This window comes from Siniperca chuatsi, linkage group LG17 (assembly GCF_020085105.1).
Source record: "Siniperca chuatsi isolate FFG_IHB_CAS linkage group LG17, ASM2008510v1, whole genome shotgun sequence".
In the NCBI taxonomy this organism is placed as follows: Eukaryota; Metazoa; Chordata; class Actinopteri; order Centrarchiformes; family Sinipercidae; genus Siniperca; species Siniperca chuatsi.
The window spans coordinates 12,786,520-12,802,455 of record NC_058058.1 but is presented as its reverse complement, the minus strand read 5'-3'; the positions used below and the strand labels follow the sequence as shown (position 1 = coordinate 12,802,455).

General features: G+C 36.8%; 1 protein-coding gene across 1 annotated transcript in view; it reads right to left on the bottom strand.

The window, feature by feature from the left end:
• The window catches only part of csmd3b (CUB and Sushi multiple domains 3b), a 359,142-nt gene that overhangs the window by 122,543 nt on the left and 220,663 nt on the right, over nucleotides 1–15,936 (bottom strand). The window contains exons 11-13 of the mRNA XM_044171541.1: nucleotides 4,615–4,692; nucleotides 346–433; nucleotides 28–152 (exon numbers count right to left, since the gene is read on the bottom strand). Coding sequence (XP_044027476.1) covers nucleotides 28–152; nucleotides 346–433; nucleotides 4,615–4,692 — 291 coding nt within the window. The remainder of the gene's footprint in view (nucleotides 1–27; nucleotides 153–345; nucleotides 434–4,614; nucleotides 4,693–15,936) is intronic.

Genomic DNA, 15,936 nt, shown 5'->3' with positions numbered 1-15,936 from the left:
CTTGTGCAGATGCAAGCTATTTCTTACCTTTACAGACTGGTCTGTGGTCACTCCAGGCAGCGAACACTTCAGCTACTCTCTGGCAGCTGATGGTTTTACTGCCCTGAAGAACATAGTCTTCTCCGCAGCTGAACTGCACCACACCGCCAATGCTACACACACACACACACACACACACACACACACACACACACACACACAGACACAGACACACATACACACATACACACACATAGGGAAGACAGGGAGTCAGACATGCAGAAAAATAAGAATAAAAGGTTTTTGTAAATATGCAGACGTGTCATTTAAACTCTGTGTGTGCATGTTTGTGCGTATAAATTGTACCTGAAATCGATGCCATGGCGTTTTCCATTCTCTGGCTCTCCCGGATCAGGGCAAGAGTTAGACGCCTGTCTCACACCACCTTCATTTACTACACAGAGAGACAGACAGGATGCAGACATCTAGATGCAGATTATTGTTTTTATGTTTCATGTGTGGAGAATAACCAAATGTTATTATGAATAAATATATTTTGTGATTTTGATGTAAACTGTGTAGCCATGGTACGAATATCGCTGCCACATCAACACCACAGAACTGCTTCAATGCACCCTGGCATAACTCTAAAACTGTCTGTGTCTGTCATTCTATTGATAGCATTCAGCACAAGACTTCCCCAGGTAATTTCCAGCTCTGCACCTTTAGTTTCCGTTTTGGAAGCCTGCCTGTCTTGTCACTTATTCACTTTAGAGGAAGCAGGAAACAGGTGGAAGTTGAAATAGGTTAGACAGACCAGGAGAAAAGGACGGGATAGACGGCTAGGTAGGCAGACAGGGACGACACACCACTCCAGATACAATCTTAATTCTCACTGAAACACTAGAGCTAATCTTGACAGTAACACTCCAAACATCACAGTGGTAGAACAGAGACAATAGACAGAACTGTACAAATACTTTGAGACTGCGACATTACAACAAACACACATCTGACATGATGCATCTCTTCTCTGTCTCTAATTACCACAATTATAACAGATACTGCTGTTGACAGTATATGTATGTAGCTTTTTTCCCTGTCTTTGTTTTACTACTTGTGTTCCCGTTATTCTTTCTTGCTTGCTTGTTTGGATTCTTAATCTTTTCCAGTCACTCTCCAGTCTCCCCTGCCTCCTTTTCCATATAAATAACCCCACAACTATATTTCATTGGCTTTCCTTAAAAGACACAAGAGTATAGAATTTTTATTTCCATGAACCTCAACCAGTCAGAGTCTATTCTTTCTCTTGAGAATTTAAAAGTTTTAGAACTGTCAAGAGACATAGCTGCTGGGTTAATTTTGAGCAACGGACAGTGTGTGTAAGTGTGTGTGTTCGTGTGTGTGTTTGTGTGTGTTTGTGTGTGGATGAGCAAAGAGAGAAAAGGCAAAAAGCTTCTGTGTCTTCCTGGGGAAAGCCAAAAAAACATAGCTGTCAGGTAAGTGAAAGAATGCAAAACGCAAACCACTCTATTCCAATTCAGAAGCTTTCCATTTCAAAACTTTTCCAATTCAAAACACATTAAAACTCTTTTTTTTCCAGTGGTACTTTTTTCTAATACTGAGAAGGATCCATCATGTGCCACAGAGCTGTTTCTAGTAGGTCAGCACACAACAAAAGTATTAGTAGTAATACAGTATTTTAATGAGCCAGAGTCCATTGATGACCCATTTTTACTCAATTTAAGGCCCCACGTGAAGGGGTCTCTCGTATTTCTTAATGAGATCAGGGTGAGAGTAAAATTATTTGAATAATCCTTGAGTCTTTCATTCACACCAATGAATGTAAAATTAGGCCACTCTGAGGTTTTTGGTGGGTTTTTTTCAGTTGTTCATCCTTTCTTAATGTCTGGTGTGACTAGAATATTAGAGGGAGAAACTGTCTTGGTCTGCTTATTTACTTCAGCTATACAGCAAACAAAACACCCCATGGTGTATTTTGATATTCAAATGCATGGACTGATATTCAAATGAGAGGGAAGCACAACTGATCATGTACTTTGGTGTAGTACAATATTCAACTTATTTCTAAAGCAGCAACTAGACGCCAATGTGGCAGTATTCTGTTGAGCACTTATTTCATTAGTATGATTAAATTATGTTTGACTGTGGAAGAACATAATTCTGTTTGTTATTTGGATGGAGAGCACAATATCCTTATGTCTTATTATATTTTGTTTTCACCCCATAAATTTAAACTCATCTCTTTACTTTTGTATATATATATATATATATATATATATATATATATATATATATATATATATTATTTTTGCTGTTGTAATAAATCACTGTTCAACTCATCTAAACAAGGTCTTTTTGCACAAAACACAGCTTAAATTTTTTTTTCACTAATAGAAAGATGAAAGTCCCACCAAGTCAGTAAAATAAATTAATAACTGTTTAAACTACTGAGTGTTAGGCTGTAAACGATATTTTGGCTTTTCACTCAGATTTTTTAATCCCAACTGTTTATTTTTTTTATATTGAAAAAGAATGCTGATTAAGACTTTCATGAAATAAAAGCTAAGCCCTAAGTATGCTGTTTTAGTATCTAGGTATTTTTCTGTTTATACAGTCTATGGTATTTTTCATGTGTGTTGTTCTGGCACTAGTTGTACAACAAGTACAAAGAAGTACAATTTTATCTTTGATGCATCTGCATTGCTAGAGAATTCAATTAGGTGTAACAGACGCAGGCCGAGTTATAATACTGCCCGTTTCTATTTTCACACAAACAATCTGACTAACATGCATGTACATGTTTAGTTCGTATCAACAAACCCAGCAGGTGGTTGGTGTGTGTATGTGTGTGTATGTGTTAGAGTACATAGTTTGTTGCTTTGTTGGAGCGGCTAATTTGACCATCTGGACTATTAACACCATAACAGAGGGACTGGTTATGGTATCCTTACTGTGCGCACACACTCACTCACACACAAACCCACAAAAGTCACATACATACACATATATACATACATATACAAAAACACATGTACAGAAACATAAACATGTATGTAGGCAGGGATAGACACACACAGGTTTTGTGCTTCACTGAAGAGTTAAACCAGTCAGAGCAGAGCAAATTAACATCTGAACCAATCAGAGCCAGACTAATTAACATACAAATTCACATCTGTAGAATCAAACCTCAACCATGACTCTCCAACCTGTCAGGAAACCTGATGAATCTGTGATGGGCTGTGTCTCAGTGCTGTGCTTATCTCAGTTAGTACAGTACTTAAGGGTATTCACACATAAAAACACACACACACACACACACACACACACACAAACACAAAGTGGACAAGCAAATAAGGAAAACAAGTGACTCAATCGGAAATATTCAAAAATGCACCATTAGCAAGCATGCAAACCAAATACGGACAGACACAAATGTCTGTGTAATAAATGTGAGTACTGTGTTGTTTGTGATTAAAGTAGGTGAGAAACATAAAAATACATAAATATCATCAATATTATGAGTATAATGTGTGAGGATATGTGCATGTATGTGTGTGCAATAGAGACAAAGAGAGAGTAGAAGAGATATAATAAAGACAAAGAATTAAGAAAGAAATAAAGAGGGAACTGGATGTAAAATAACTCTAAAATATGGTAGGTTTAAGTGTGTAATGACTTCAATAAGTGAAATTTCTTGGAATTTCACAAAGCTAAAGGAAATTGTGGTAGTTCCAAAAGAGCAGTAAATTAACAGGGAACTTTTTCTAATTATTAAAGGCGGACCCCTGGATTTTAGTATTTGGGTATAAAGATTGGAACAATAAACTCGCACAAAAAATAGTGTTATAATTTGCTGCTAACTGTGAGGAGTTATAGATCATCATACTCCAAAACTTAAATATAGATATGAATAACTGGAGAGTTACAATAGTTCCTCTTTTATAATTTTACCATTGGCCTCTTTGGCAGAGGAATGTTGTTATAAACTCAATAATTGCTTTGATGCCTTCAATGACCTGTGTATAAAGGTCTACAAAAGTCTAAATGTAGTTTAGGTGTGTGATCAGAAGAGAAAAGAAGAGAGGGATGAGGAAATATAGGAGAAGAGGCAGGAGGGGGCGGTAAACAATATTACAGCAGCTGATTCACATTCCTTGAACAAGCCCAAAGCAAGCCAAAACAAACCATGATTATGCTTATCATAACAAGCCATGATTAAATATATCAAAGCAAGCCATGAAGAAGCATGCATAAACCAAGACACCATGACGAAAAGACATACATACAAAACATCAAACAACAAAAACACAGCAGTCAAGCAGAATGCAAAAGCATGCTCTTATAAAAGCTGTGGAATTTTCAACACTTTTTTGCTTCAATTTTAACATGTAAGTCACATTTTAGCACTATGTTTCATATGTTGTCTACATAGGTAACACAAGATGTTTCTGTGTTGTCAATAAACAGAGGCACAGAAGTGTTGAAACTGACAGCCTTTTTAAGAGAAAAAAACCAAAACAAAACCAAACCTAAAAACAAAGCCAGTCCAAGCCAAACCAAGCCATCACACGTCAGTTCATTAGCCATAGTGACATTAAGATGTGAACTCACATATTGAAAACTTGTTGCTGGAGTCTTTGCCAGGGAATAATTTAACTCCCCGCGATTTAAAATCTACTGATCGCTTCACTGCAGAGGAGAATACAGAAAAGAGGAGAAAAATCAGAGAACAGCTTGGATAAAGTGGGAAAAAAATGAGACCCAGCGAAGGAATTTAAAAAAATGGCAGATTCTTCTCCCTCACAACGTTGAGAGAGAGAAGAGTACAGTGAAAAAGAAAGTTACAAAGGCAAAGTAAATTTTAAAATGGTGGAAACAGATTGCGACAGTGCCAGAGACAGAGACAAAAAGAGAAAGACAGAAGCAGACAGAGGAGAGAAAGTAGGATAAATGTTTTCAACAACACCACCATTCAGGGTTTTTGTTCATAAGAAGCTTTCTCTCTCTCTGTCACTCAGACACATAAATCAGATATCGAGGTGTTTGCTTGAAGACCCATCATATTCTGAACAAAAGTTGGTAAAGGAAATTGCAGCTTTAATCAAAATGACAATGATGCAGCTCTGTAATCAAAGCATTCAGATAATGGTATGTTAGAAAATAAATGGTTCCTTTAATCAAAGACAAGAGGAGACAAACTGACAGAGGGATCCCTGTCAGCATGAGTTTTCTAACATCATTTAATTACAGGGTTAGCAATGTTGTTCCTGTATATTACTATAGCTCAGCATGTATGGTTGGAAAGATACAGTAGTGGAAGACAAAGTGAGTGGGCGAGAGCTATATTTTAATCCATGCAATAATAATAAAAACAAAACACCCTTGGGTAATCTCAATTTGACTCCCTCCACATTTGATTTTTCTGCTCTACTCTGTCAAAATAAATGAATATAATATCAACATAAATATTGAAAACATAAATATATCGTGTCCTGAATGACAAAGTACAGTGACAAATCACTTTAATTAATGGCTGACAGACATCGTTTTCATAATGACTTGACTAATCCATTGAATGGTGACAAATGGCAGATGAGTTAATGTGCTAAAATGACCCAATGTTATACAGTGGCTACATACAATAATGCACATACATACATTATCTTTGACATGGTTAAATTACATCATGTGTATTTTATGCCAACAATTATCCTAATGCTGCTATATACATACGTTAGTGGTTCTCTACTTAAAATGTTGACATTTTATGTAATCGATTACTGTGCTAATGTAAAGTGGCTGAACATTAACTCCATTAGTGCATTATTGTGTTAACTTATCAGCATGATAATTTAACATGGTTCCAACTGTATGTGTGTGAGTATGGTGTGTGTAATTGTGACAAGGGCGAGACATACCGACCCCCACCCTTTAACACTCAATTTGAATGAAAAATGTCTTACTGGGTACCTAATTAATCTTGTAAAATAGATGTTAATACAAAGTCTAAGATGAACACATTTGCTAAGCAGGGCAATTTCTTTTGTTCAAATATACTCTGTAGCCAGCATTAGTGATGTGCACTACTGTATATCATTAGGTGGAACTAATTGTTAACACATCATCACCTTATGTTTAAGCACTATATGTTTGACATATTGTATAGCTAATATATAATTTAAGACATCAACACTGCCTGTTGAACATGCACATGTATCTCTTGTTGACAAGCCTTTACACTAAATTAGACAGTAAGTGTACATTGTACTTAAATTATACTTACATTTGTCTTTTTAAATTCATAACACATCATTTTCTTTCATAAATTAACTGCAAGTGGTACTTGGAATCCTTAATTAAACCACACCTAGACATTATCACTTTTTCTCATATGACAAAAATACCTCATGTAACACACTTGACAGCAAACAACATATTATAACAGACATAGTTTTCATCTAACCATAAGCAGTGTAACTCAAAATGAAAGCTACATTTTGTGGTTCGATTTATCTTGCTTTTTATTGAGGTTCATCTTAGAATGTCCCTTTGCGTGAGCCGTGGGGATGGGAAATCATGTCCATTTACTGCTGTAAATAAAAACTCACAGGAGTTTGTACTTTAAAGGTCCACTGTGATACCTCCTGATCACAGGACTTTTAACATGGTGATTTACACTTCAAAACTTCATAGCGTTTGGTTTAAAAGCACATTACAGCTTTAGTTCTTTATATATTGTGAGGCTGTATAATGTTTGTTCACATTTGTAAGAGACTAGACTTAGACAGTTTTTCAAGTTGCAAAAGACTTTGCAATTCTTAATAAGTCAAACAGATCATGAACAAATATGAATTTCCCTTACATCTTAAAATAATTTCTGTCATAAATTCTCCATTAATGAGTTTGCTCCAAGCAACTCATATATCACAGCTGTTTATGACTGCCTCTAAGCACAGTACACACATAATCCAAATGCAAAAACACTTTAACTAACTTCACAGCAATCCACCTACGCAAAGAATGAAATGTATTATTCCTGACACTGGTGTCATAGCTATTCAAAATGAGGGGAACATGCTTGTTATATATAGTATCAGCAGTCTCTTGGATAAAATGCATCATTATTGAGCAGAGATTCATACATCCCCAGCTTACCATCCCCTGTTTTTTCAAATCATTTCACAAACAATTTGAAAAAACTACAGACAGCTGTATTTCAAAATATAGCTCACAAGAAACTCTGTTAAGAGTGGAGTGAATACATTTTCCATTCCACTGCATTGCAGACCTGAAATCAACAATTTCAGATGCGTAAAGCCTTTGGTTTCTCATTGGGACATTGGGTGGTTTTATTCTCATCTGTGTACATAAAAAATATTTAGCGCCAATAGTAAACCAGAACAAAAAGGGGTGAGAAACAATATATTACATAATTGTATCACTGCCTTCAGATTAAACTTGGATTTGAAAATGTCCCAATCATCAGAAATTAAGAACATTCATCAAAAGACTCTTGTTATTATTGACAGCGAGGGGAAGCTCTGATCCTGATCAAAGTCTTACAATCAGGTTTGAAATGTATTTCCCCCCTGTTCGGCAGCCAAATTAGGGAATTTGAGCCAAAAATAGTTAAAAGTCAAATTTGTTTTTGCCTGTGCAAATTCATTCACTGTATAAAGCCCCTGTTAATATGCATCATAAAACCTGTCCTGTGTGAATATGCATCAAAAGTTAAATATGCCCATGTTAATATTCTAGCCTACAAGCAGCAGCTCTACTGCAAACAACAGATGCAAGGGCAGCAGCATTTAAGTAAACCGTATTTATGAACTAAAATAATGCATATTTAACAAAACTAATTTTAACTAGCAACAGAATAAATAATAACTAAACTAAAGTTCAACAGTAAGAGAACAGACACGTAAACAAAACCTAGTTCAATAAAATACACACTGAACTGTATTTTATAACAAAAGCATCTCGCTGAGTCTGGCTTGATACTGTACTAAAATCTATTCTCTTTAAAAATGTATTACCAAAAGCTACAGCTACTCTGTTACCCGAGGCAGGATCCAGCTCAATGACTCACTTATTTTAGTCATACTTGCTTGTTCACCTCAATACCATCTGGATTTCACATTTCTTAAGACTGGTAGTTTGGAACAGTGAAGCATTCTCTAAGGAGGTGATTGGAGCAGATAGGCATCACGCACTTTGATTGAACTCAGCTTTTGGGCTAGATGCCCCTCGCTGGTGTTTTAATGTACCCACATGGGAAAGCAAATTTTTACTGTCTATGGTAACACAAACACAAAAATTTCATGAAAGGATTTAGAAAATCTGCTCTAAGCATAGACGTATCTGTCTCATTTTCAAAACTGAACAGTCAGATTCACATAGTTAACGGGCAGATATGAGGAAATGTGACTCTGTAAGACTTTACTTTAACTCCCCCTTTTTAGCATTTATAAGTAGTATATAAACATTGAATAAATGGGTTATAACACACTATAAATGTATTTGTTAACAACTATAACCCCTCCTGTGGGGTACAACTACATTATAGTGTGTTTTTTGAATGTGCTAAATAGGGGGGTTAGGGTAAACTGTTACCAGTGGTTCATCTGGCTAGATCCAGGCTAAAGTAAGGTTTGGAGTAGTTTGGATCCGTTGGCTGTTTAAGTAAAAGAGATGTAGTGTAGCTACTAATCAATCATATATGAAACAGTCTCTGCTGCAAGATATGTTAAATTAGCATCTAATGCTTATGAGAAGTAAATTTAAATTTAGGATTGTAAAGCAATAGTTTGACATTTTGGGAAAGAGAGTAAGACATAGTTAGATGAGAAGAAAGTCCGGCAAATAAAAAGTGGACATAGCCAGGCTAGCTGTTTCCTCCTGTTTCCAGTTCTCATGCTAAGCTAAGCTAAGCAGCTGGCTGTAGCTTCACATTTAACTAACAGATATGAGAGTGGTATTTCCATTTCAAACTATTCACTTAGGTGACATGAAATCCACTGTAGATTTCCAATAAATGTAATTTCTAATAAAATGACTTCTGTATATATATATATATATATATATATATATATATATATATATACATACATAGCTGGCTCAAATGTAATTTTAACTAGGCAGAAGGTATTATTAGAAAAATGAATGGGTATGCTACAATGCTCAATATATAACTCTGCCTAGATTGAGTTAATCACAGTTTTAATATATGTAATTAGTGAGTGCAATCAGTGGGTGAGGACGGTTGTCAGTGCTGTAGACATCCTCCACATTTGATGAGCTATTTTGTAACCACAGACCAGCAATCATACATTATCACCAGATTGTGTATATGCAAACTAGCTGCATTAATTCAACCAAGTACATTACCTGCTACACTTACTGTAATGATCCCAGTGCTAACTGCCATTTTGATATAGCATAACATTATTTATTATCATCATATTTGATATAGATAACAGCAGAAAAAGGAGACAACAATGAAAACCAGTACTGGTGGAATGCAAGCTCCAAAATAATATAAAAGATGATAAAGGGGTAGTTCATAGATTTATGAGCTCATATGAACCCCTTGAGGCCTACAGTGTCTCTGTACTCAGTTTGACTAATGGTTCTGAAGCCAAGGCTGACAAGGAAATGGACTTGGGGATTTATTTACACAAAAACTTAATGGTATATTCCACATGTGCTAAATGCTCTCTTTTTTCTTGGCTATAATTATCCAGAGCATTTCACTTGATTACGAGCAGGTTTGAGACATTATGAGAGTCATATCAAAGGTACCATGCAGTCGGCAATATCCAATATGTCATCCTCCCTGAGGGGTATACTGTCTCACTGCTCAAGTTGAATAATGTTTGCGTACCAGTGGTTGACTGGTGTTTCTTTTGTACCGTCTGACTTATTTTGTTGCCTTAGCATTGGCTGACTGATAATGCCGTCAGTTGTTCATTAAGAGCCAATCACAGCCCTGCAGACACAGAAACTCATGAATACGTAATGAAGAGAGATGATGGAGGGAGGTGATTGGTAGGTTCTGCCGCAGGGAAGGAAACAGATTGTTCATACCTGACACACACAGACAACAGACAAACAGGCGCACACACAAACACATAGAGCCACACATACACTTAAATGCAAATAAACACATAAACACAGCTGCACACACCTATTACATATATAAAGAAGCAGTCATAGTGATAGATTCATCAACTTAAAATAGACACATACATATAGAAGCACCCAATTGTGTATGCACAGACACATATACAGAACAGAAGACACACCATCATTGACGAGAGTGAGTTGAGATGTACATATAGATAAGTGGGCACATAATTCTGTATGTGCACAGGACCACAGATAGACACAGATATACTCTAAGTACACAGCGACATAATCCACAAACACACACATTCACAGCCAGGTGTTGAGTGTGTAGGGTTGGGTATTAGAGCAGAGTACCAGGGAAGGGTAAGAGTGTGGACAGAATATCTATAATATACCTTAGCATTTGTTAAACCCCATCCATGCTGAAGATTGTCCTGTTGTGTTTGGACAGAATCAGTAGAGAAAGAACTGAACACCGAGCCATAAAGAATGAGTAAACAATGGTAAATTAGAGAGGAAAGGAAGCTAGTGTAATCCTGATCTAGAAGGAGCACTGTGTCTTTATCTTATCTTTCAATGGTAAAATGAAAGGTTTCCAGTATGTAAACAGCCTTTAAGTATGTGTCTGCCTGCAATGCATAGTAATTACTGTACACAGAGTCTGAGCAAGGAAACAGTATCACAGATGCAAAAGCACCCCACATGCACCATAGCAATAATCTTGGTTGATGGTGTCATCCATAGACATTGGCATATTTCATATTAGCCACAAGGGGGCACACAGGCTGTAAGTGACCGAATGAATGACTACAGTGGGTGAGGTCTTTGCAGATCTTATTTACATCTAATCACAGTAGAATTGATTTAGAGGTAAATTTAAATTTGTATTCAAGAGGAACTCTGCTAAAAAACGTTGCATTTTTCCTATTTTCTGTGCATGGGTCATTGTAAAAACAGTCACAGGTTAGGGTCAAGATCCCACTGACACACAGCAATCAGAAGATAGGTGTGACATTTTCATTATGCTGATGTTGGAGAAAAAATGCTTTCTAAACATTTAAAATTTTGGATGCAGAAAGAGCCTATTGATTTAGACGTGCTACCTCAAATTCAAACAGGATGACCGCCGAAGGTCAGCGAGAGTCCAACCACTCCCTCCATTTTGTCAAGGGTATGGTTCATCATATTTCATCTTCCTGGATTAGTTACATTACAGTTTGAACAAACCAACCTGGATCATTTCCAAAACCTCAGATATACCTTTCCTGCAGGCTAAAAGGAAGTATCCTGTGTCTTACCATGACAATACAGGCTGATTACTGTAACAAAAAGGAATACAAAAACAGAAATTTATTTGATCAGGTCATCCTAATCCATCTGAGCATTTTACAGGCTGTGCTGTGGCATCCCCTTTTTTGTTGCTTGACTGAAGGTGCCACCAACAGCTGTCTCTGTCTCTGGATCACTCAGTTAGCTGCTTACTTCACTGAGTAACCAGACACGTGCAACTCAAGTAAAATCTGTCAGCAAAATCAACAAAAATATGAGTGTTTGAACCACATTGGTCATATCCACAGACAGTGTAGAAGTGGATAATGCTGCAGGAGTGGTTTTTACGGAATTTCTGTGGATGTTATTCAGCTTTTTTACCGATTTTACATGAAGACAGACACAAATTCAAGCTGACCACGATTGCTGTTCTCTCTGAAGGATGACACTACTAACTTTTAACAGCTACTGTTCGAGCCAACAGGAGATGAGTATTCGATGCTTAAAAGATTTGGGGAGCATTATCACTTAAAAGCTGAAATATAACTTTCAGTGGGGATAGGTGTATAGCAAAAATAGTGAAATTGTTATGGAAGGTTGTGTGGAAGCTTGACATTTATTTTGGCTGATTGAAATCTGTCATTGCAAAACCTTGAAAATGCACCTGCTAACACAGTGTGATATTCCTGGATTTATGTTCGATTTTAATGTGTGAAAATACAAAATATGCTGTGAAATGCTGGAAGAGATCTCCAGAGCACTAGCTTTGCTTTCAGCAAGTGCTGAATCAGGACAGGTGCAGACATGTCAAGCCAATCAACATCAACAAAATGTGAAAAGGGTTTAGTGAGCACCATATAAATTGATATGAATACTATTTTTTAGTTAGAAACATTATAGATGTCAACTTAAACATACAGTTCATATCTAAGAGGTCTTCTTGTACCTGTATTAATTGTTCTGGCTTTGCACGTATAGTGACACTGATGAAAGACCTCTAAATTGACAAAGCATTAGGGGTGTGTTAATGCATGTAAAAGACAAGGCCATTATTCACCCACAATATCAGGATACAAGACTTTTAATTTCTAAACATTTACATTAGAAGAATTATAAAAACGCAAATTTTCCTTAAAATGTTCAGTAATTTATCTAAAACCAGCACTCACCCAGCACATTTTTTAAACATCATTAAAATTATGCATTTCAAAAACAACCTCTGATGTTTGAGAGAGAATATTGTAGCAATGATGCAGTAAAAAGGATCCTCAGACAACCCTGTATATTTATCTCTGAATCACATCCTCTCAGCCATCTTTAACTCTCAACCTCCTCCCCGTTTGCTTCGGATACTGATCCCACTTTTTTCTCTTAAGTCAATTTAACAGATTTAGATGTGGGGATTCTAGTGGGGTTAAAGTTCATTTTGTGCTTTTAATCATTGTGTTTTCAGGTAAACTGTGACATCTTGACTTTGCAGCACTGCCAGGATCTCTCCACCCTTACTTTTTCTGCCCCCTCCACTTCCACTTTCTGTAATGTAAATGTTCATTAATAAGAGCTGGACATTATTTCTCAGTGTTCAGACTAAAATTCGTACAGTAAATGGAACAACTGGCAACCATTCAATTGACTAGATGGCTGGCTGACTGACTCGCTAACTGGCTGACTGCCAGAACAAATGGCTGACTGACTGGCTGACTGACTAGACACTCTAGGCTTTTCCCTGACACTGTTAACTGAGCTATGTACAGTAAATGCAAGATTAGTAAAATTCGGATTGACCAATGGATTGACTGGATGACTTTGTGAATGACAGTTACACTGTAGGAATGTAGCTGGTTTCTAGTGTGTGATGGTGTGCACTGCAATTAGTTTCAATAGACTAGAGCTGAAAAACTGCATAGCTGTCTGGTTAACTGAATGGCTGTGTTTTTATGAGGACTGTAATTGAATAAAATGAAATGATACTGTGATGAAAATGTTGCATGAGAGAGTTATGAAAACACATGAGGAATGATAATTGATGGCTATGGGTACAGTCCCCTCCATTGTTGACAGTAACAACACACAATTAAATCAGATTAATTGGCTGTAAGTATATGATTTGATATGTAGGTACAGTATGAGGATGGAAGCAATATTATTGCCAAATGACAAATGGACTCCCCATATCATTGTTGAAACTAAAGCTGCATGTCCCAGGCAGAAAGAAAGCATCCTCATCAGTTGATGATCCATGCAGAAGACATTGTAAAAAAGAAACAGCATTGTTCTGTTCTGCAGTGTAGAGCTAGTAAGTCTTATTTTTATTAGTATGATAAGGACATTTCTAAGATCAGACTCATCTCGTTCTAACATATTTCTGTTTAGTTGCTTAGCAGTTAGCTAACATACTTGTTTGTATTTTCAAACAGTACAATATCACTTTAAATGTCAAAAAAAGAAAACACATTTAGGATGAGGACTAACTGATGTGTCTGACAAACGTTTCTGCTTCTATCTTGGGTAACATTGGCTGGGGTTAAGCTGTAAATGTACCCAAATCCAATAAAGAGTAGGAAAGAGCTGCTAACGTTAGCCTGTCTGATAGCATCGATGATCAATTTCCACACAGTAGGGATATACTACACAGCAGACATGCTAGTTGTGAACTAGGCTTTTTTTTTTTTTTAAATGTAAACAGTAACCCCACAAACCCCACATAACTATAGTGATGTGCTCCTTCATGTTGGAAATAATACTAGGCTACCGTTAATATAATATAAGCTAAGGTTTGCAGCTTATATTAGAGCAGACAAACACATTCATTCACAATTCATTCCTTACAATTTTGCTCTTGTGTTTTTGGTTTTGGAAAACTTATCTGACCCTGTAAACTCAGTTAAAGCTAGAGTGCAGGACTTTTACATCCGTTACATTCAAGCCCTTGCCAAACGAGTTCACACAATGCTGATTAAGCCTATCACCGCCAGGTAAATCTCTCTGTATTTCGCAGTATACCAGAGTTTTTTTTATCTGGTGTCTGTGGCGACATTCCCATACTGGCGCATTGGTAACGATGCATTTTAGGCCAACCAGCAATGTTTGGTTTGGTTTTGACTTGATTTGGTTGCCAGAGAGGAATACAGTCTATGATAGAGCTCATGCACACCACTTTAATGCTTGAGTTTGACAGACCTGCCATGCTTAATTACGGATGCTAAGCTATGATTGGATAATCACTGTTTATAATCACATGGATCTATTTTTATCAGTTTTTAAAAATCTTCGTATTTTTGTACTTAATGCACATATGTCTAGCTGCAGGATCAGTTACCTGAATGACTGAGTGGCTGGATAGCTGAGAATGTGTGACTCACTGGATGACTGAAAGCATGTGTGACTCACTGGCTGGCTACGTGTCCACGGCTTTTCCCCCAATTCTTGTTATATATAATTACATAGTGAGAATGCTTTTCTTGAAAAAATATGACCCTGAAAACGATAAAAGTTGACCCATTTGAAGGGTAAATTCACTGTAAAATTGTGTTCTCATATATTATTCCTGTAGCCGTTGATAACTCAGAGTTTATTTGGCAACATGAATCATTGGTTTCTGGCTTTGGGGGAGAGCTGTTCATGTTCTTTTTTATTTAACAGGCAATATGAGTGAGAATACATTCCCACTTCCAGCTGCTACCTAGGGGTGTACACACCCAGTCACATCTGGAAGCTGGTTTGTTCTACCACAGTCACTACACATGGCGGTGTAACAGCTGGGTTTCAGTGCTTTGCTGAAGGGAACTTTGAGCATCATTCAGTCTTTTACCACAACATAGTTTTCACAGCCTGTCCACAGATTCAAACCTGCAATCTGTAGTTCCCAAACAAGCTGCTGTAACTCAGGCTACCACCAGTCTATTATCAAAATATGATGTGTAGAATTTACATGCATTAAAAAGATCAAATTTGTGCCACAAAGAATCCAATCTGATTTGTTGTTTCAGTGTAAATGCCTTTAGGTCTCAATCGGTAATTACAGTAATGAAGCTTTTAGCAAATGTTCAAGCAGGAAGACAATTATCCTTCTAATTTGATCATCACATTAGGGATCCACCTCAGTTATTATACAATGACTTTACTGTGAATTGTTTGCAGGCTTTCTTGTCAACAAATGATCATCCTGGCTGAAGGATATTTAAACAATTTTACCTGTTATGTCTCTCTACTGTCATTGCTGTCTATGTCACTTCACCACCCCATCACCCAACCACCACAAGTGACAAAGCCCCCTCTATGCCTTCCTAGTGGGACATCAGAATGGCTGCTATTTTTAGGGTTTTACCCCATTTAAATCGATCTAATTGACAGGACCAACTGTAAACTCTAACTAAAAGTAGAACATCTACATTTTGCTTATGTGTAGTGTCATTCCTGATTGAAATACTGTTGAATCACATCCAATGACTTTATGGTAAAGATATTGTCTGAAGACTGGCAAGGACTCCAGAACTGACAGTATTTGATAGTTTTGATATCATGCATTTTACATCT